The 20,950-nt window shown below is 41.4% G+C and overlaps 1 protein-coding gene across 1 annotated transcript; it reads left to right on the top strand.

The window, feature by feature from the left end:
- The first annotated feature begins 595 nt into the window (after window positions 1-595).
- wapla (WAPL cohesin release factor a) lies at window positions 596-20,680 on the top strand. Its single transcript, XM_033613523.2, has 20 exons — window positions 596-866; window positions 1,526-1,939; window positions 2,125-2,839; window positions 4,049-4,356; window positions 4,618-4,748; window positions 5,833-5,928; window positions 6,533-6,694; window positions 8,244-8,380; window positions 9,296-9,407; window positions 10,937-11,167; window positions 12,315-12,426; window positions 12,575-12,672; window positions 12,990-13,066; window positions 13,604-13,779; window positions 14,752-14,867; window positions 14,990-15,220; window positions 16,022-16,238; window positions 19,099-19,187; window positions 19,304-19,399; window positions 20,379-20,680. The coding sequence occupies exons 2-20, from the start codon at window positions 1,552-1,554 to the stop codon at window positions 20,442-20,444; spliced, it is 3,558 nt and encodes a 1,185-aa protein (XP_033469414.1). The 5' UTR covers window positions 596-866; window positions 1,526-1,551; the 3' UTR covers window positions 20,445-20,680.
- The last annotated feature ends 270 nt before the right edge of the window (window positions 20,681-20,950 follow it).

Below are 20,950 nucleotides of genomic sequence, written 5' to 3' on the forward strand. Positions count from 1 at the left end.
TCTACGGGCCCCTCCACCCCAATGCAGTCGCACTGCCTGCACTGTCTATATTTACGCCCCTGCTATAATATGAACAGTTTGAAACCAACACATAGTCCCTATGAAAACTGCTAATTTGAGTGAACCGACCCTTTAAACTGATTCTGATCGTGTTATTTACTGATTACAGGGTAAATATTAATGAATATTATGAAGCCATCTATTTAACTCCCTTGTTTTAAACAGTATCTAAATTATAATTTGAAGAATAATGAAAGCATTTTAAAGTACAGGATTTTTTAAATGGTTTAATCTGGATGAATTCAGTTGGGCCTATTTGCTGCTAAAGTTGCCTAAAAACCAGAGGGTGTGAGATAAACACGAGAAGCAGACGACACCATCTGCACCGTTTGCTTTCTCTTTGGCACGTCTTCAAGTTTGAACTAACTAACGTGGTCCTTCAGCGCCCCCTATCTCTTGTTATGGTTTCACTTTTTAACCAATCAGAGTCACGTTTGCTGACGGACTCTTAAAGCACATGTGGATATTCTCGCCGCTGATTGGCTATTCCCCTTCTTGCAGCGCACTACAAGGGGGTCTTGCCAGGGAACGAGGAGGGAGGGGATATTTTAATGGCCGTCAGTAGCACTACAAAATGCATAAAGTCCGGATTATCCGCTATATTTAGACTATACTAGCTACTGGTGCGTTTTTGATTCTTTTCGTCGATAAGCAGCGTTGCTCTTTGGACATATAATGTGTTAATAGTGTTGTTTCTTCTGCGCTAAAAGGACTTTACCCGCTTGATTTGTGCGCGAGTGGGAGATCAGGCCTAGCCGGCTGGCTAAAAAACAAGCGGACGTTTAGCTAGTCGCCGGAGTTGAAAGGTAACAGTGTGTGCTGCTATTCTTTTGTACTCACGACGATTTTTAAACCTCAATGTATGTATTCACATGTTTGTGTTAAATTACTTAACCCCTTTTAAAACGCGAAATTGTTAGCATTTGATGCAGTCAAGTGTGAAATGTAAACAGGGGGACTAGCGTTAGCATAGTTTAGCAGTGTTGAAGCTAACGGCTAACTTTATAGTAACTTTACAAGCAGGAGCAGGCCTAGCTAGGGTTAACAACCGTAGGTAAGTTAACCGTCCTGTAAGTTGGACTTTAGGTAATGTAATTGAGTCAAAGTTTTACTAAAGTTAATGCAAGTTGCTCTAGCTTCTTACAGCATTGCACATATACCACCGATAATGTTATTTGTACGCTTTGCTGCTCGAGCTAACAAGCTAGCCATGCGAACTTGGTGTGCTATCAACCAATAGTTCACACATAATTTATGAGCTAGTGCCAAGCTAATTAATGCACTCTTGCCGGTGTGATTGTGGGGGAATGCTTCTACTGAAATGCTGTACTGTGCTGCGCCTTGAGCCTTATATTTACCATTATCTGTCAGGCAGTAGTTGAGCTATGTGTTGCCTGACGTTTGCACAATTTACTTGACGCTTGAGTGATGTGTTAGCCTAAATGTTGTCTCCTTCTATTCACAGGGAATATGTAACATAAAGCCACCGACATGACATCCAGGTTCGGTAAAACATACAACCGCAAGGGAGGGGAGGCTAATTCGAAATTTGACGAGGTCTTCTCCAATAAAAAGCCCACACTGACCACCAAATGGGGGGAGACCACCTACAAGGCTCAGCTGGGGGGCAAAAGGCCTGTTTTAAAACCTGATGTGTCTGAGCTGTCCAAAAGGCCAAGGCTTGAGGACAGCGACAGTGACGAAGACCCTTTTGGGTTTGACAGTGATGATGAGTTGAAGACTGAAGCCTCTCACAGCATGTCCCCATCGACAGTCAATGAAGGGGCTGTGGCAAAGACAGCTGCAGTGCAAGGTGGTGGGACAGCCACTGTTGTTACTTCTGCTCCAGCTTCTGCAAGCTCAACAGCCACTTTCACAAGTAAGTAATCAAAACATAAACCACAGTAACCTACTCAGATTGTCTTGAGAATCAATTGTCTGCAGTCTACATGTCATCCCATTATTTATTTCCATCTGTTTATTTAATTGATAGAGTCTGCCAGCCCTTTTGTTGCAGTGTCAGCTGTCTGTGTAACCGTCTGTCATTTTCTTCTCCATTCACAGCTAAGCAAACATCAGAAGAGATGGCTGTTAAGAATAACCAGTCCTGGTACAAAAGTACATCAGATAGCAACCAGAAACCTGCATGCAAGCCATCTTTGTCAAATACAGCCCCCTCTAATAATCAGAACTTCTCAGTGCCCCAGAAGCCCATCTTCTCCTCTCCTAATATAGCCACCTCCCTTAAACTGTCCACTGATGCACCAGGTGGTAGCAGAGACTTCCAAACCTCTTCCTCTTATGATGGACTGCCGTCAGAAGAAATGACAAGTACTGATCTGGAGCCTCCCACAGAGCCTCCACCAGAACCAGTGGACAACATTCCCCCTTCCCCATTTACCCTAAGGGCCTCAAACTGCAAGAAATACGTGCGACCCTCCAGGTCTAACAAAACGTCCTCTGAACCTGCTGAAAACGACAGCAACAAGCCCACTGAAACAGCGAGTGCCCAAGATAAACCCAACAGTGTCCTTTCTGCTAGCGCAAGTAGTACTGCTGCCAATGCCAAGCCCGCAGCCAAGCCCGCAGGCAGGGGTGGCGGGAGGGTACGGGACTACACAGTTCTGCACCCTTCCTGTCTGTCAGTGTGCAATGTCACCATCCAGGACTCAATTGAGCGGAGCATTGATGAACTGGTCACCCCAGCTGCCCCTGCTGACCTTGGAGAAGCAGGCCAGATGAAGAAGAAGTCAGACGCTCCCCCACCCAAACCTACAAGGTAAGTTGGCTTCAGAATCTCTTCATCAAAGACTGTAGTCACTCAGGCTTTCGTAATTGTCGGAATGGGTGATGTGAGCAAAAATAACATCCCAACATTTTCTTACAGTTTGACAACACTGATTTGTTAGTTAATTAATTAGTGCTATTCATCAGCTTCCATAAATGTCGTGTCATGTGTGAGTCATTGAGGATTTTGCATTTGTGAAGTACTGAGATTTGTACCTTGCATACAAAGTGAAATGAGTCAGCCACAAATAATTAACATCACTTCTGGATTGCTCTTCACACACACTTTACAGCAGTGTGGCTTTGAACATGCTGTCTTCATCTTGACTGGATTCACCAGTAGGACTGAATTGTGTGAAATATAATGTTTTCAGCCGCTGAGTAGTGAAATGCACACTGACTGTATAATAGGAATAGGCCTTAATATCGATGTCTGAAAAGGAAACATTCTGACTATAAGCTACATAATCAAGCATCGCAATTTCATACAGTCTTTGCATGGACAAAATGAAGTTGAACTTGAAGTGGTATTTAAGTAATATTACAGTGCTGCAAGGCTTTTTATTCCAAAGGCCCGTCATGTACTTGGAGGTGTTACTAGCTGCTAAAGTCTAAGTTGTTACTTCATGATAATTTGAAATTGAATGCAAGTTTGAGATCTGTAACTGTTTTAAGTGCATGGGTTTTTTGTGTGAGACCCATTAACAGCCTATGACCAAGACCTAAATCTAAAACGATATTCAAGTTGCAGAATATAGCACTAATGTATACTCCATATGTCTAGATGGATATGTTAAAATCAGTATCATTGCATACAATGTCACATCACCCACCCTGACTGAATTTACGGAAATAATTACAAATATTCATTTTCAGTTTGACTGTCTAGGCCAGCTCTTTGGACACACAGTCATTTGTGTAGCATGTGTGGTCTCTTACAGTTTTATCATGCATTATATTTTAGTGGTTTCTAGTGATGGTAACACTGTGGTGTCTTCTTTGTGTTCAACTTTAAAAGGGTTTTCTGTTCATTGAGTTGTACCAAATTCTGAGCCCCTATTTCTGAATCCTGTTTTCTTTTGATATGTTTAGCTTCAATGGGTTTTGCTTGTCCTGCTCCAAATCTCCCCTCTTTCCTACAATCTCAGTAAAAAATATCACAAACAAATAAGAAACAAATCCTCTCACTTTATCTCCCCAGGTTCAGACCCACCCAGACAAAGACCAAGAAGACCAAGACTGAGACCAAGCTAGAGTTTTTTGGCTTTGAGGACAAAGAGGACCAGGGGGACGAGGAGGGCCAAGAAGGTGGCATGGCAGGCAAGAGTAGCTACAAGATCAAGTACTTCGGTTTCGACGACCTGAGCGAGAGTGATAGCGATGACGAGAGCTCTCATGCTAAAGACAAGAAGGCCAAGAAGGCGGCTGCAGCCTTAGCTGCTCTGAGCTCCAGTGTGGACAGCCCTCATACCAGTGACTCTCAGGACAGTCAGGCCAGCAGCAATACAGGTGAGCTGATTCTGAACTTGTAAAGACATGGTAACCTTAATACTCATAATTAAGAGTTAACCTCTGTGCAGTTTTGTTGATAATGTGATCAAGATATTTGTTTACTCCAGAAGCTTTTAAAACATGCACATTGTTTCAAAACTTGGGAGAGTTTGGATTTATTACAGTATAGTGACCGAACAAAAGATAAAACACATCATTCGGGTCCATTCACGAATTTGTGCTCGTTTCTAGCCATCAACAATGTGTTTTATCCAACAGATGCTTTTGACTTCTCCGATGACTCCAGTCCTGGCGGCGCTGAGGGGCAGAGAGGACGCTCAGGGAAGCCAGCTGACAAATCCAAGGACATTGGCAGTGGACCCAAAAAGATCTTCAGTGGACCCAAAAAGGTATATGACAGAGTACGGCAGAAATATTGTCTCTCTCGGCCTGCTTTTACTCCAAACCAATTTTGTCATCTAACCTTCCTTGATAACCTTCCTCCTGGACAGGGTTGGTCTCGGTTCTGATGCTGCTTGACTTTGAAAAGGAATTTCTTTTAATGTCATTGATGTTTAAATGGCATTTACATAAAAGTATACCCAGCTCATTTAAGACAGACTGAGATAATGGGAGAGAGGGGAGCACCAGAGGGAAACTGAGCAAAGGGGCAAACAGAAGCTTAACTGAAATCTACATTTATTCAGTTGCCATTTTATGGAGTAATTCTGTGATTCAGCAGTAATGCGTGCTAGAAGTTGCAGACTTGCAGAGGCTCTGAATTGAGATGCCCAGGGATTAACTTGTGACAGCAGTCTCGCATGAATGAGTTAAATGTGTGTCTAGTAATACGCACCCTATGTTCTCTTCCAGCATGAAGGGGCTTTGAATATTACCTCTTGGTCAGGGTCATATTTATCTGAACAACTCAGCTTTGATTTGTGGTGTTTTGTGCCCACATTTACTCTGCGAATCTAGATCATGTTTTGCAGTGGCTTTGGGTTATTTGTGGTCTGTCTTCCTAATTCTTTGTGTTTACTGTTTCTACATCATTGACAAAACTCTGTACTCCCATTGTCTTTGCAATATATAATTGAGTCGCACAATGTGTCTTTTTCAGTAAAATGTTTTGTGCTGCTTTGGGACTGTTGTGCTCCACGCTGGGGCTGCTGTTGTCTCAGTCTATCATCATGATTGCAGCATGCAATATTTATGTGCTCAGTTGTGCTAATTCACGGTAATAACGTAAGCTTTGTGCTAGAATGGTTTATGGAGATTAACATGCAAATATTTCTACATTGTCGTTGTTTATGTATGCGTGACAATGCTTTTGGCATTTTGAGCTTTGGGTGTGTGAATATTTTTGCAGTTATGGCAGTTATCCATCAGTAAATGAATGAACAAATGTAACTGGTACACTGATATCATGTCAGGTATTATGCTTTGTTGCTCTCAAACTAACTAACTAATTCTTAAATTCTTATTGGGTGCCAGTCCCCTGCTAAAGCTGTGTACAACGCCCGCCACTGGAACCAACCTGAGCCTGAAGAGGTGCCTGTGCCTCCGCTCCCTCGATCTCAAACTGCTCCGGTAAGATATTGCTGTCTTAGTGGTTATTGTGTGTGTGACTTCATTGCTTTACTAGCACAATAAAAACAACTGTCATTGAACTAAAAGTGTGAATTTGTAATCTTTTAATTCTCATTTTAAACGTATGCATTCATTTTGCGCACAAAGCAGGCAAACAATATTACAGGATATTATGTTAAGCGAATGCTAATGACTAGCACCATTTGTTTACACAGTTCCCCATTTCCTGCTGTCCAGACCCAGAATATTGTTTATTGGTCTCTTAGTGCTCAACAGTTTCATTTAATTGCTCTAATTAGTCTCTCTCTATTCACATAGTTATTTTCCCAGACAAGTGAACCTGGGTTCATTTGTATATTCTGTGTTGAATTCCCCCCATGGAAATAAGTGCTTGTACAGAGACAAGCTAATCAGACTCTGGCAACCAGGATTTAAAAGTTGTTTTTAACTTTGCACTACCTCATCTGACATCTGTTAACAACACTTATTAAAGACTTGTGTGCTTAACAGACTGTTCAGCTGTGGTAAATCTTGCGGACACGTCGTTAAACAGATTTTGTTACTTTGGTATGAGCCCCGTTTCTCCGCCTCTTTTCTTCCTCAGGCCATTTTATCGAGCAGCAGCAAGGACAGCAACTCCCATAAAGATGATGGCTTGTTTAAAGCCCCTCCACCGCCGCCCAAAGTCATCAAGTCAGAGACCATCCCCACGCGACTCAACCAGGATATTGTCACTGCGCTCAAATGCAGGAAAGAGCACAAGGAGGTGAGTCTGGAGCACACTGAGATGTTTGAGATGTCTGCTGAGAAATAGAGGGGAGGAGGCACTGCTGTTTGCAGCTATATGCTTATTTGTGCTCAGTTTTTACTACATTGTGTGCATGCTGCTATGAATTGAATTTCTCTTTTTTAGAATTCAGTCAAGCTGCCGTTACCCATTAAATGCAGGGTTTGCAGTAAAGGGATGGCATTCATTGATGCATGACAAGCTCACTAGGCCCGCCATGATAATAATGTTATTGACTTATCGTCCGATATGTGGACATGACCGGGATCATTTTGCAGACCTCTTTTGCCTGTGGTGTTAACGTGCATGCCTGTTTACATTAGGATGTCCTGAACATTTTGGCCAACATGATATTAGCATAAACAGCAGGGTTTTTCTGACCACTATAAGACACTATGTATTTCTTTATACCTTCGCCTACTTCAGTGACGACACAGCATAGCTTACAGGTAGCCTGCATCTGCACTTTTGGAATGGGGAAGCCGCATAGTCCTGATAGTTGTGAGCTTCCCAGCTGCTGGAAATGAGCCAGAAGTCTGTCGTATGTAGTTCTAACCTTCAACAACTTCATCCACCACTCTGTGAATCCATCAGCAAACCAGCAGGGTTATGGAGGTAAATGCAGTGTACCTGGAGCTTCGCTAAGTTTGTGTATTAGTCGCAAGCGTCATCTCTTAGTTTTGGTTTTTTTTGTTGGCCAGATTTCATATTTAGTCTCAAACTGAATAATTTGGGGCTACTCATATAAAGGTACAATAATTGTATGCATGCATTCTTGCATATATTGTATATATTCTTGTATATATTATGTGTTACTTAGTATTTTTTAGAAATGTATTCATATTCTAATTCCAGTGTCTGGATATTTGTAAGACTTAAAGGTCACTGTCACTTGAAAGGGTGTACTTGCATTATTATGCTATTATATTCTAATCATCAGTGGCATTAAATGGTCACACAGTGGCTATAATGATATTGTTTGTCTCAGTTATTTCTGGGACAATATGTTGTCCAACAAAAATAGTTATTGTGACTGGCCTAAAGTTCACTTTTGTTTATTAGAACCTCTGTGTGGATTGGAGGTAACAATGAGGAATGTAGCTGTTAATTTAAACTCCCCTACAGCCTCGTGTCATTTACAGATGGCCCTTCTGGCCCCAGATCAGGCTGTTAGTCACAGATCCCCTGAGGTAAAAATGGCTTCGGCTAAGCTGTCACTACACACTGGTGTTATCTTAAACCCGGGTCCTCCTTCCTGTGTCGTGCTGAGTGCACACACAGCATGACTGTTGATACAGGTAAACATACCGAGCTAACTGCTGATCAGGCCCTAACTCCACATGCTGAGCTTTTATTGATGAGGGGTATTAGCGCAGTCAGCTATTGCTGGTAATGGAACCAATAGAGAGTGGTTTAACAATAAGCGCTGAGCTCTCACTGTGTTTGTGTTCGTGTGAGTTGATTGTGACTCTGGACAGATGCACTGCTTCCCAATTAGCTGTAATTAACCCCATTCCCCTTCCACCAGCTGTACACGGTGGTGCAGCATGTGAAGCACTTCAATGATGTCGTGGAGTTCGGAGAGAATCAGGAGTTCACAGATGATTTTGAGTACCTGGAGACGGGGCTGAAAAGCAGTCAGCCACTTAACACAAGATGCCTTAGGTAAGTGGAATAAAACACTTAGTGTTGCCTTTTTTGTACAGGTCTGCAGAGGAGCACTTAGATGCTCTAAGTCTGCTCAGAAATTGGTGGGGTTTTTTCTAGTGGTTCGCTGGTGGTACTGATTTATATGAGTACCAAGTACGTCACTAAGTTGATTGAATGATACAGGCACCTGTCACCTCATGTTTGTTCATATTGTCGCCTGTTTATACAGGAATTAGACGAACAGCTGCTCAAGTTAATCAAAGCTTTGAAATTTGATCTTTATTTAAATAAAAAAATCTATTATTTTTACAGAGAGCTGCAGGATGTAGAGATGCTCTCAATTGCTATGTTTACATGCAATGCACTAACAGTGACAGCTTTTGTAATTTGTGATGAACACTTCCAGTAATCTTGTGGTTTTCTTTTTTTTTTTAAATGAATATATATTTTATAATTAATGCAAAATAATGAGCCCTAGAGAGGCATTGTGACTGCCTTTTTATTGAGCTTTCATCTCTGTCCTTTTCTGCTTATGCGTCTCAATTTTATTCCCACCATCTGTTGGAGTAATATGCTGAGATAAAGCTTGTGTTTTTGTGCAGTCTGATAAAGCACGTAGCCATTCTGTTGTGAAAATGAAATCCACTCAAGAGAGACAACCTTGACTTCAGAAAAATCCGCATGGAGTCCAGCCTCCTTTAGCCTGTTTTTAGTTTAACACATGCAGAGAGAAGAGAGTGAACAGACAAGAGTCGAAAAACAGAACATGATGGAAATCGCAAATGTTGATATTGATTTGGAAGTAGGCTGTGCCCCGTTCTGTCTTATTTATTTTAGTTTTCAGCACAAGACTGATAAATATTTGACTCAACATTCCTGTAATCTTTCCTGTCACTCCCTTTGTTTCTCTTCCTCTTTCACTCCCTCCAGTATAATCAGCCTGGCCACAAAGTGTGCCATGCCCAGTTTCAGGATGCACCTGCGGGCTAGAGGGAAAGTGGCGCAGGTCTTCAAAATGCTCAGTGATGCTCCGCAACATCCGGTCAGTAAAACTCACTAAGTCATCTCCCTCAAAATGCTTGCCACTTGGGAATAATTACTGCTTTTGTTGTTTACTTTGTCCCTGATGGAAATGTTATTGAGTCAAGGCGTTGTATCAGAGTTTGAACAGTGCACCTTAGTTGATACTAGGGCTGTGATTGGATTAATTTTTTTCTTATTTTGTTGACAGTTTATCACCATTTTTATAAACTATGGTAATCTGGCCACATCTCTCACCTGCGTCCAGGCACTGTCTCACTCCCTCTTCCTCTCCTTGTAGTACTCAGACAACTGAAGTTACATCCAGTAACTACTTTTACTAATAGCAGAACGTTACCTAGTGTGAACACTGGTCAGTTTTTGCAACTTTGTTGTAAGAAATTGTGATGTTTACAACTTCAGTAGTATCTGCTGTAAGTTCTGAGTTTGCCTGCTCATGGGGGCAGCTCCAGTTTCCGTCTTTGTCATTTGTGGCACGACAGCCTTCAGTGTTGGAAGGCTGTTACTTTTGACTTGAAGATAATGCTGTGGACAGGACATTGATCAAGTTGACTGCAGATAGAGGGGCTGCATCAGAGCCAAAGTAGAACATTTCTTTTCTCTTAATTTATTATATTGGCTCACTAAAAATTGGGTCAGTGATGTTGATGACGGTGATGACTATACAGCTGCAGTAGCGTCACATGACCTTGGTATCACGGCAGTTCAGTCAGTGTCACAGCCTTACCTGGTGTACTTAACTACTTGATAACGCAAAAGTAAAAAAAGTGCAGGGAGACCCCAACACTTAGTCCAAAAACTGGACCAGAATAGATGGATCCAATCTGTTCAACACTATACATAAATTTATCTCAGAAGCTAATGCCCAGTGTGTTTGTCTTTAATTCAGTGTTTTCCTTGAGATGTGCAAATGATTGCTTCAAATTAACACTTAATGTGTTGTTCAACATATATCATCACCATGCAGATCTGCATTTGTAGTCTGTACTGTCAGTTTTGTCTAAATAGTCAGTATCTTTACTTAACTAGCTTTAAGTACCTCACAATTGCAGTGAGATCTGTACGTTACAGAGCAGCTACATAAAAATGCTGCATTAGTCTGAAGAGGGTGATGTTTGTTTTATGTCTAGATCCACACCTCCGCAATATTTGCTAATGAAGATGATGTTTAATAACTACTCTACATGCCTGCAGTTATTTAAAAGCCATAATTTCTATTTAATTATTACATTCAAGTCAAAGCCTTGAGGTCTTCAGTGCAGTTTCAGTTATCCTTCAAGTGTAACCTTTTCTTAGTGAGCAGTATTTCTAGTGAGCAATTTTCTTGGATGCACAGATGCACACACATCTGTTTTTTTAGCCTCCAAGCTAAGTTTCCTAACTTGGAGAATGCTGTCGTGATAATGTGCAGGTATTCAGATTTTTCCAGCTGGTCCAGGGCATCAGAACCATCGGCCATCATGTTTCACCTCTGTATGCTTCTCATCACCTCCAGCGCTCTGTAAAAGCCTTTCTCTGTCGTTCCATCAGAACCTTGCTCTGTGCACGGCTGCCCTGATGTACATTTTGAGCCGGGATCGTCTTAACATGGATCTGGACAGGGCCTGTCTGGAGCTTATGATCAAGCTGCTGGAACTGGACCAGGACTACTCAGCCCACCAGGATCAGCTCACAGCGAAGGAGGTGGAAAAGGTCAAGGAGAAGATCAGGAAGCTGTGTGAGACTGTGCACAACAAGCATCTCGACTTGGAAAACATCACGGTTGGTTGTCCATAAATTTTAAATACATACAAAAAAACTCCCCCCCCCCCCCCCCCCCAGATGTGCCTTCACCTTGTAGCGTGTAATAAGTAACCACCGCTCTGTAATGATTCTTTCCTTAACAAGCAAAACTTTATAAATACTTAAATGGCTTCATTGGAAATGTTTTAGTAAAAGCCCAATCTGTCAATTTCGCATGAAATGTTAATGCTGTCTAATTTGTTTTTAATGCACCTCACTCTCTCCTCCTCCTCTCTTGTTCTTAACCTTATTTAAAGAATTTACAAAGCACCTGTTTGTGGAAGATATATTGTGTTATCTGTTAAGGTATTAGTGTCTTTAATTATGTTTACACAGAGGTTGCACTGTAGGGCCGCTACAAAGTCCCTTCTTCATGCTGCCTTTACATCTTTACACAGAACCAAAGGACGGCGACATCATGATGCTCCAGTGTGTGATTTTAGACAGTATACTGACATTGAGGAATCAAAAGAGGCGTGATGGGTGTGACATGTAACATAACAGCGTCAGCCTCTAGAGTGACATATGCGTCAGCAGCAGCGCTTGAAAAACAAAAATAATGGCATAACCTTGCAATGGCAGTCGTTAACCATCTCTGTTGTATGGTGGCTGATCTTGTCCTCTGCTCAGAGGATAAGAAGCTCCTGGACCTCATGTTTTTTGCCAATTTGCGGTCATTTTCGGCAGCTGTTCATGCATAACACAGTCAAAACGTAACACTTGTGCTGGCCATGATCCCGTCCTGCCAGCTGTCATTTTGGCGCTATTACTGCCTTGGATGTCGGCTTAAAGGTGACACCACTTTGTCCCCCCATTCTGCGATTGTACCTATTATAACGAATGGCAAGGCAGCGTTGAAGTGTGAAATTTTGTTTTATATTCCTTATTATGCACCTTAAATGAATAGAAAGGTTAGATTAGATTTTGAGTGGAGGACATAATTATGTAACAGTCAACTTGTAATGCAGGCATCCAGGGCAGTGTAATCAAATATTTATTGAAAATGTGCTCATGTCCTGATTACACTGTCGGATTTCTGGTTTCCCAGTGGGAAAAAGGTGTCGTGCCAAATTACAAAATGTGTTCAGAATATTGCAGATTTGACATGCTGTTTTCTCTGTTGTAGACGGGCCACCTTGCCATGGAGACATTGCTCTCGCTAACCTCCAAGAGAGCCGGGGATTGGTTCAAAGAAGAACTGCGACTACTGGGAGGTCTGGACCACATTGTAGATAAAGGTAGGTGTGTCAGATGCATAGCACGTCGATGGGCGGTTTGCAAGTCTCTATACTTATGTATATGTGCAAAGTGTCACAGCTGTTGACTTTCATGTGTCTGTCAGGATGTGTAACGGTCATGTGCCTTGTGTGTTTTGTGTTGCCACAGTTAAAGAGTGTGTGCAGAACCTGAGCCAAGAGGACGACAAGGAGAACCTCGTGGCGTCTTTATGGGGGGCTGAGAGGTGTCTGAGAGTGCTCGAAAGTGTAAGTACTGCGCTGTCAAGTTGGGTTTCCTCTTTCACCAAAGTCATACAAGAGTGACACTCCAGGACAAGAGTAATTGAGAAACGAGAACTTTGAAGGGGATGGTAACTTTTTATTGTTGCATTTTAGAAAAGGCTTTGTTTAAAAAAGAAAACGCACAATGTGTCTTATCAGCTATCTTCCAAAATGTCACTGATCAAAAGTCTGAACCAAACAAAAGTGTCTCCCCTCATTTTCTGTTTCTTGATTTATTTTCAAGCCTTTCAATGTACCTTCCTCTCCATTGATTTTATTTCTCTTTCATCTTCTGTGTACAGGTGACAGTGCAAAACCCAGAAAACCAGGGTTACTTGATTGCCTACAAAGACTCGCAGCTCATCGTCTCCTCTGCCAGGTGAGCGCCAGATACAGCTCAGAGCTATTATTGACTGGACACGGACACATACTGAGACACTGACTGATATAACAACAGTTTTACTTTTGTACTTTTTGTAACTCTGTTGTGCCTATCACATTAAACAGTGTCCTCAGGGGGTCCTTCTTTTTACTTGGTTGTCTGCTAATGAAAACATCTTCCCCTTATTGAAGCACAGGGATAATTAGTGAAGCACAGACCTTACAGTAATAAACCGTAACATAACTAGCTCCCTGATTACCATAAATGCTAACATCACAGTAAGTTGAGATTTATCAGCACATTTGGATCTCATTAGTATTTCTGTATTGTTTGAGACACAATGGCACTCAAGGTTGTGTCAAGTGAAGGTAATGAGTGTATTTAAATCTCTTGCTCTTCGTCTCTGTTTATGTTCATCTCCTCCTTCTTTGTCCTTCACCCTCGTGCTTGTTTTTTCATTTCTCAAACTGTGCCTTGTTTCTGCCATTTGCTCTTTACTCTCTCTCATCAGTGTGTTTTTCTTACTTTCACCAGAGCTTTGCGATACTGTGAGGATATGATTCAGCGATACAGCAGGGCGTTAAACAACAGCTCTTTGTCATTGTCGGGTGCAACGCTGCCCCACTGCAGCTTCAGCAACGTGGGCAAGGCTGTGGAGGACTGCATGAGGGCCATCATAGGAGTGCTGCTCAACCTTACCCACGACAATGGTATTCTCATTTTCTGCTTTATATTTTTCTGCATTTGCTTTTGTTTTGCTTTTGTTCTGCGTTTGATGCTTTTATCTGGCATTTCTGGATATTAAGAGCTGGGCAGTGACTCAGTGTTGCGGCTTATTGTTTGTCTGATGTGATGCATAACAATGACGCACAGTTCATTGCATTAAAGCTACAGCTGGTAACTTATGAAAATATCTTTGTCATAATAGCTGAGACTATTTCTGTATTCTGAAAGAAGAGACACATAGTCGTGAAGAAAGTCATGTTCCTCCTCCTTTTTCTACTGCGTCTTATGGCATCTGATAGAAAGTTACACGGCTCACTGTGAAACAACCAATCAGAGCCACTGCTTGTGAACTGCAGCCAAACTGTCAAACTAGGCAGCGCTGGAAAAATATGAATTAAGATTCTGTTAATGTATTAACTATTTCTCATTTCAAATGTTTTCAGAACCATTTTAGTGCACCCTTTAGCTGTAGAATAATAAAAAAATTGTGAATGCTGGTGGGCTAAACAGCACACTAAAATATGTTTTCAACATTCAAAGTAAAAAATAGGCAGTAGCTTGACAGTTTGACCGCAGCTCAGGAGCAGTGATTGACATGATTGACAGATGTGTTAGAGACTCCTTTTTGTTCTCATGCAGTAAGGCCTTTGGAAATACTACAAGGCAATAGAGTTGGCAGAGAAATATGAGTACCTGTCTCATTTAGTGCTGTGTGGATATAGTGACAGCTTCATTACAAATGACAAAATCATTTTTATAAAAGTTACCGGCTACAGTTATAAACAGCTAATGGAGTTACACATGTACTTCTTCAATTTTGTGATATAGTGTCAGTATTAGTCAATATACTTATTAATATGCTCATATAGACTTCAATCATATCATTCAGGCATCAGGTGCTTAGCAGAGTATTGACGAGTATGAGCAGAGGTTAATGATGATCTTCTTGTCTGCAGAGTGGGGAAGCACTAAGACAGGTGAGCAGGAACAGCTAACCCTAACAGCTCTGAATTGCGTCCTCCGAGTTCCACGCTACATCCCCCAGGAGCAGCGCTTTGATGTGCGAGTACTGGTAAGGCAAACACAATGAAACACAACATAATTTTAAAAAAAGATACTGTCCCAGCCTGTGGGCGCTCTGTGCATATCTGTGCCCACATGTGTCTTACTTGTGTGTTTTGTTGTGTATACCAGGGTCTGGGTCTACTAATTAACCTTGTGGAGTATAGCTCCAGAAACCGCCACTGTCTGGTGGACATGGAGTACAAAGTCGAGGACACCTGTCTGGAAGACAGCCTGATGCAGCCTGCTGACCCAACACAATCAGACACAGTGGCAGCGTCAGCACCACCAAGCACAGCTGAGACTCAGGAAGATGGCGCTGTCAAGCCCAAGCCCTCTGGTGCTTTGGCCGCCCTGGTGCAGGTAGGAATTGTGCTAGGACTCATTAATAAATAATTTAGCAGTCTTTTGGTTTGGCTGCTGGTTTTTTTTTTTTTTTTTTTCATGATTTCTTTTGAAATAAGGCAGTGAGCAGAATCGGTTAGTGATGAGCAGTCATGAGGAGAAATCAACGTTTTACTGTTCAGAGGACTCTTTGTAATATATAAACAGGTGAGAGAGTGTTTCACCTGTTCTTCTTTTTCTGGGAGACAGTTGAGAGTTGAAACCCTGATGCGTTCATGAATATGGATGATGCTATATTGCTGAATCATCATTTCACATTTCACTGAAATCTCAGTGCTACATGCTCTACCACACAACCATAAGCTGCACCCCAGAGTGCATTTCAAGTAAAGCCTGAAGTTGCATACATTTGACAGCCTGAATACTAAGTAATAAACAAGTGCATCGATTCACGCCCATTTGTGGATCTGAATTTTAAGATAAAAATGTCATTTTATTAATATTCTGCTGTATTATTGATATTACTTTAACCAAACTCCTTGCCCAACTGACTCATTAGTGTGAAGTTTTCTGAAAGCTTGAAATGAACCTTTGAGAGTGAAGTAGTGATTAACTTTAAAATTACCTCCCGCTGTCAAGTGCGATTTTGGCATCCCCGCTGCTGTCTGACCTTGCCATGAAGGAAGTACCTTGGCTATCAAGCTTAACTGCTATCCCTTTATCCCTGTTAAATTATAAAAAAAATCTACTGTGTTACTTGGCTCCAATTAAAATGTTTGCGCTTGTAGTTCACATCTGTTTATTTTTCTCTAACCGTAGCTCTTCCTGGAGAGGGAGCGTGCTGCTATCCTGGCTGAGGCTAAGACTGACGACCTCATCAGCGAGGCGCCCAAGCCGGCACTGGACCAAAGCGGAGAGTGGCAGGAGACATCGGGAGAGATCCAGTGGGTGGCAGCCGAAACCAATGACAGCCAAACCGAGAAGAAAGAGAATGAGAAGAAAGAGGAGGAGGATGAAGAGTTGGATCTAAATAAAGGTAGACATTTGTGTGTGTTTGAAGTTGTGTGTGTGTGCACGTAAGAGAAGCTGTTTTTAGCTCTGGCTAAAATCATAATCTGGATAAATGTGTTTAATTTACGGTCATGATTATTGTGTGGCAACAACTTCATTACCTCTTTTGCTTAACTAATTAAGATTGAAGCAGGGGAAACTATCAGCAGGGTGGGGTTTCTTTCTCCTCCACAAAACTGCAGTATGTCTCTGAATTACAAAGCAGCGTATTACCCCCCCAGAGCTAAAGCGAATAGTCGAATTAGTGATGGACATAAATTCAGTTGATTGCTATTTGTCAAGCAAAATTTACTCAACATTAGTTCTAGTTTCTAAGCTGATATTTTCCACCATTTTGTGATATTGTGAAGATCAAAAGATGATCAAGAAAGTAATTGGCAGATTAATTAGTGAAAATCATTATTTGCAGCCCTAATAGCGAAACTGTTTATTTCCCTAGATCACTGCAGAGTACTGCAATTGAGCTGCTCTTATATTGTATTTTTGTGAATTTAATCGGCTGTAAAAGTCAGTTGACCATAGCTTCAGCCTGTTGTGAATGTGTGTTTGTCCTGTTGCCTAAGCCTGCAACTAATAAATGGTCATCATTTGTATGTATAGTCATAAACAGGGTTCCCACAGTCCTGGAAAAACTGGAAAAGTCATTGATTTTCAAAGTCTAATTTTGCTGTGTTGTGATATACTTATATAGACAATAACGTAGATATTTTAAAAAATGAAATATTGATATAATGTTAATAATACACATATGGTTATATTGTGTAAATAATCCAGCACTTCCTAAATCATTTCTGTTTCATTCTGTCCTGGCTTTTTCTCCCCCTATACACACCTACACACACATTTGGGTGCACTGGCATTACTAAAAGAGACAAAATGCACTATAACTAAAGTTAAAGACTAATTTGATTTTTCAATAGATATTGCGATATTATTGTTACCCTGAATTCTTCTGGCCTCAATAATTATGCAGTGACAATTTGATACTGTGCAAGCTCTCATCTCATTTTTTCAGGAATGGAAAAGTCGTACTATTAGTCAAAATCCTTACAGCTTTGGGAAAGTCATGGAATTTTTCTTTTTTTTTGATTAAGTGAATGTACGGTTGCAGTTATCTTCCATGGATAACCTTCATAGTGTAACATAACAGCAAATTTGTGTGGCTGCTGACGTAATGAAGCTCTAATATGCGTTGAAGGGTGACAACTTTTTCTTTACTATAACATTTTCTCCCTGTGTTCTATCCCTAACTCAAACCATCACCTGTCCACAATGTATTAGCATTTTTCTTGTGTCTCAATGGAGAGCGATTTAAAAAAAAAAAAAATATTGCACTGGTGAACAGTTGAACATATGTATAAACATGCATGTGTACAGTAACCCCCCACCCCCCAGCCTCCCAAAATAGGGCTCCCCTGAAAGCCACAGTGAAATTCAAACACTGCCTGTATACTTGAGGTGCTGCATTGTTTTTCAGACTTGCATCCAGAAATGAGTTTATGATCAAATACATTAAGACCACACTGATCATACAATCCATCCTGTTTCCCCTCATGCTTGAAAGCCAGTGCCAGACTGATGTAAGAGCTTGTAAAGCTACTTTTTTTTTTTTTTTTTTTTTTTTTTCAGATAAATGACAGTGTATTGACTCCTGCCCATAGTTTGAACTATTTGAAGCGAATATGAACATAACCGTCTATTACTACATTTTGTAGTGAATTAAACCTTACACTTCTGTTATAGGGTGTTGATGGTCATGGACATTTCCATTATAGGTCCTTGAAAAGTCACGGAATGGATTGGCAATTTTGTCCATGAACATGTGGGAACCCTGGATAAAATAATGAGTTCACAGTAAGGGTGCTTTCAGACCTAGAGTTCGCTTTGGTCCGGATCAGGGACTAATTTTGTTCCAAGGTTGCATAATTGCCTAGAGTTGGTTCATGTTCTCACAGCAGCATTTACAAGCGGACCAGATATGATGCCTTGCACGAGAAAGCTGCTCTTGATTGGTCAGAATTTCCATGCGGGAATAATCCAGGAAGTAAACAAAACGTTAAAGAAGAGTACACTTGCAAGATAACTGTGACTCTTTCTAATGTCACAATGGAGGGACAACTACGCAGGTTGATTTTAGCGCTGCTTATCGTGGACTATATTGCTGTCATTGTTCATTTTAGTCAAATCATAAAGTTTGAAAACGAGGCGCAGCTCCAACTAGAAAACAATGTTTTGATGCATTGGATGTGCTGAATGTGCATATTAAGGCAGTACAGGAGGAGGTGCACATTAATAATCCTCCGGGACTGTAACATGCTCATGTTTAACCCAAACAATGTGTCATGTGACTGCAGTTGGTTCAGATCCAGGTCGGAACACGTTCTCACCGCAAACAAACTGCACTTAGGGGGCAAACAAACTTGAGTTAGATTGAACCAAACCAAACAGGGCAGGTGTGAAAGCACCCTAAAATGAATCATCCACTGAATAGCTGTGTCGTTCCAATGGTTGAATACAAGTTCAGAAATGCCAGCCTGTTCTTCATGTTTTTGCTGCTCTGTTGTTTGTGGCACCAACAAGCCCAGAAAACATTAAGGACTTATTGGCACTGTTAGTGAATCTCCCTGAGTGTTTCAGCCAGTAGCCACAGTGCAGTCTGTTGGGTAACTGAGCAGTGAATTACAGCTACAAAGTCCTTCTCACAGGAATGTTTCCAGCCAATGTTTCTATTCAGAAACTAAATGCCACCAGAGTTTCTCCTCTGAAAGAGGCGGTATGTATCTGTAATTGTGAATCTTTTTCTTTCTCCCTTGTGATCACTGTAGCTCTGCAGCACGCAGGCAAGCATATGGAGGACAGTATTGTTGCCTCCTACACTGCTCTGCTGCTGGGCTGCCTCTGCCAGGGCAGCCAGGTGAGAATATCAGACACACACAAACGCAGTATGATTTACAATTTTTAAAAAAAAATAAATTTTTTTGAATCCAAGATATTCATGTCGATGCTCACCCTCCTTTCTGTGCCTCTCAGATAAACGTGACTACTGTGAGAAAGCATCTACCTAAAGGGGATTTCTCCATCATGACAGAAATGCTGAAGAAGTTCTTGAGTTTCATGAACCTCACTGTGAGTATGACACTGCTTCTTTTAACAGCACTGCATGATGATACCGTCACCATTATGATGAAAGAAACATATACATTAGAATTAAATTAAACTCTTATACCTAAATTGATTTCCTTCCTAAAAGATAAGCCATCATTTTCATGCTGAGATCAGAGGTTTTTCTTTTTTTAATAAACACCTAAAAATGTTTATGCGATCATAGCTCCAGGCAAATTGTATTGAAGTTACAAAAAGCTTTTTTAATTGGACTCACCGAGGGAAAAGAACATTTTGTGCAGTGTTGGGGCCTGGATCAAATCTTTGAGGGCCACTTATTCCACATTTTCTTTTAGATTCAAATATAATTGCAGTTCTTGCTCTCTTTTTCTGCACCTTTATTTAGCTCCTCTCTGAGAAAATACCACAATTTGGATGAAAATGGAAGCTTTTAGTTTTTGTTTGTTTCAGTAAGGCGGAGATTGAAGAACGCATAATGTCTGAAACGGCTGTAAAAACCGATATGTGAAAAGGCTCCCTGATTGTCTCTCATTTAAAATATCTCAATAGCTTCTTAGCCAGCCTAAAATCACTTGCATAGCCTCTAGTGGCACTCAGCTTTTATAAAGCTTTTGTGGCAGTAATGTGCCATTATAATACAAAATGTGACCAATATATTGTTATCAATTAAATATGATTCTTGTGTATCCAAGCAGCATAATTCAAATAGTGATATGAAGGGTAATTTACGAATAAGTCAAGCATTAATATTAAACTGAACAGTTACACAGCCACAGATGTGCATTTTGCAGCAGCTTTGAAAGTGACTCATCCTGTCAGAGCTGAAGACTGGAACCATCTGTTTCATAAATATCGCCTTTTCAAGTGAACAGAAGCTCAAACAGCCTCAAAGATCCTCACTGTCTGTGCCTCGAGACCTCACAAGTACAGTAGTACATTTCGGCACCCTCACACTCTTTGTTTTTCTTGTCTCCACACACAGTGTGCGATGGGCACCACAGGACAGAAGTCCATCTCGCGGGTCATCGACTACCTGGAGCACTGTTAACAGACAGCCAGACAGGGAACTCACACTCTGCACATTAAAGGGATCCCAGGCTATTCTGGTGCCCCCCTGTCCGACAGGAGCCACCAGGGGTCATTGGAAACAGCATTCCTCTGACTTCACCGGATCACCCGATGCTGTGATCACCCTGAATTGTTACCGTTAAAGGCGTGTGAACACACAGATATAAAAGTTTCACTCCCTCTCTCTGGAGCACAGCCTGAACCAAAGCCCTGCGAGCCGACAGACATGCAGATTCCTCCAGTTCCACTCAACTAGCGCTCCAGAGTCAGATCGAGATTCATCCTCAGGTTACTGGGAAAAGTTTAAAAATACTCCGTGGAATGTCAACTATAAGGACGAGCTGGAAGCAGACCTCTTCCTGAAACGTCCCAAATGATATGAGAGCAACCAGCCGCCGAGGTGGAGTCCCCCGTTCCCGCTGCCTGGTCTCGATTTCTGGCCGCTCAGCTGGAGTGTGAACCGCTGAATTAAATTTTATGGATCAT

This window comes from Epinephelus lanceolatus, chromosome 17 (genome assembly GCF_041903045.1).
Source record: "Epinephelus lanceolatus isolate andai-2023 chromosome 17, ASM4190304v1, whole genome shotgun sequence".
Lineage (NCBI taxonomy): Eukaryota > Metazoa > Chordata > Actinopteri > Perciformes > Serranidae > Epinephelus > Epinephelus lanceolatus.

Excerpts from the sequence above, each read along its gene's own strand:
- wapla (XM_033613523.2), top strand. The coding sequence starts at position 1,552 with ATGACATCCAGGTTCGGTAAAACATACAACCGCAAGGGAGGGGAGGCT. Across the intron at positions 1,940-2,124 it reads CTCAACAGCCACTTTCACAA|CTAAGCAAACATCAGAAGAG; the intron begins GTAAGTAATCAA and ends CTCCATTCACAG. Across the intron at positions 14,868-14,989 it reads GCTTTGATGTGCGAGTACTG|GGTCTGGGTCTACTAATTAA; the intron begins GTAAGGCAAACA and ends TGTGTATACCAG.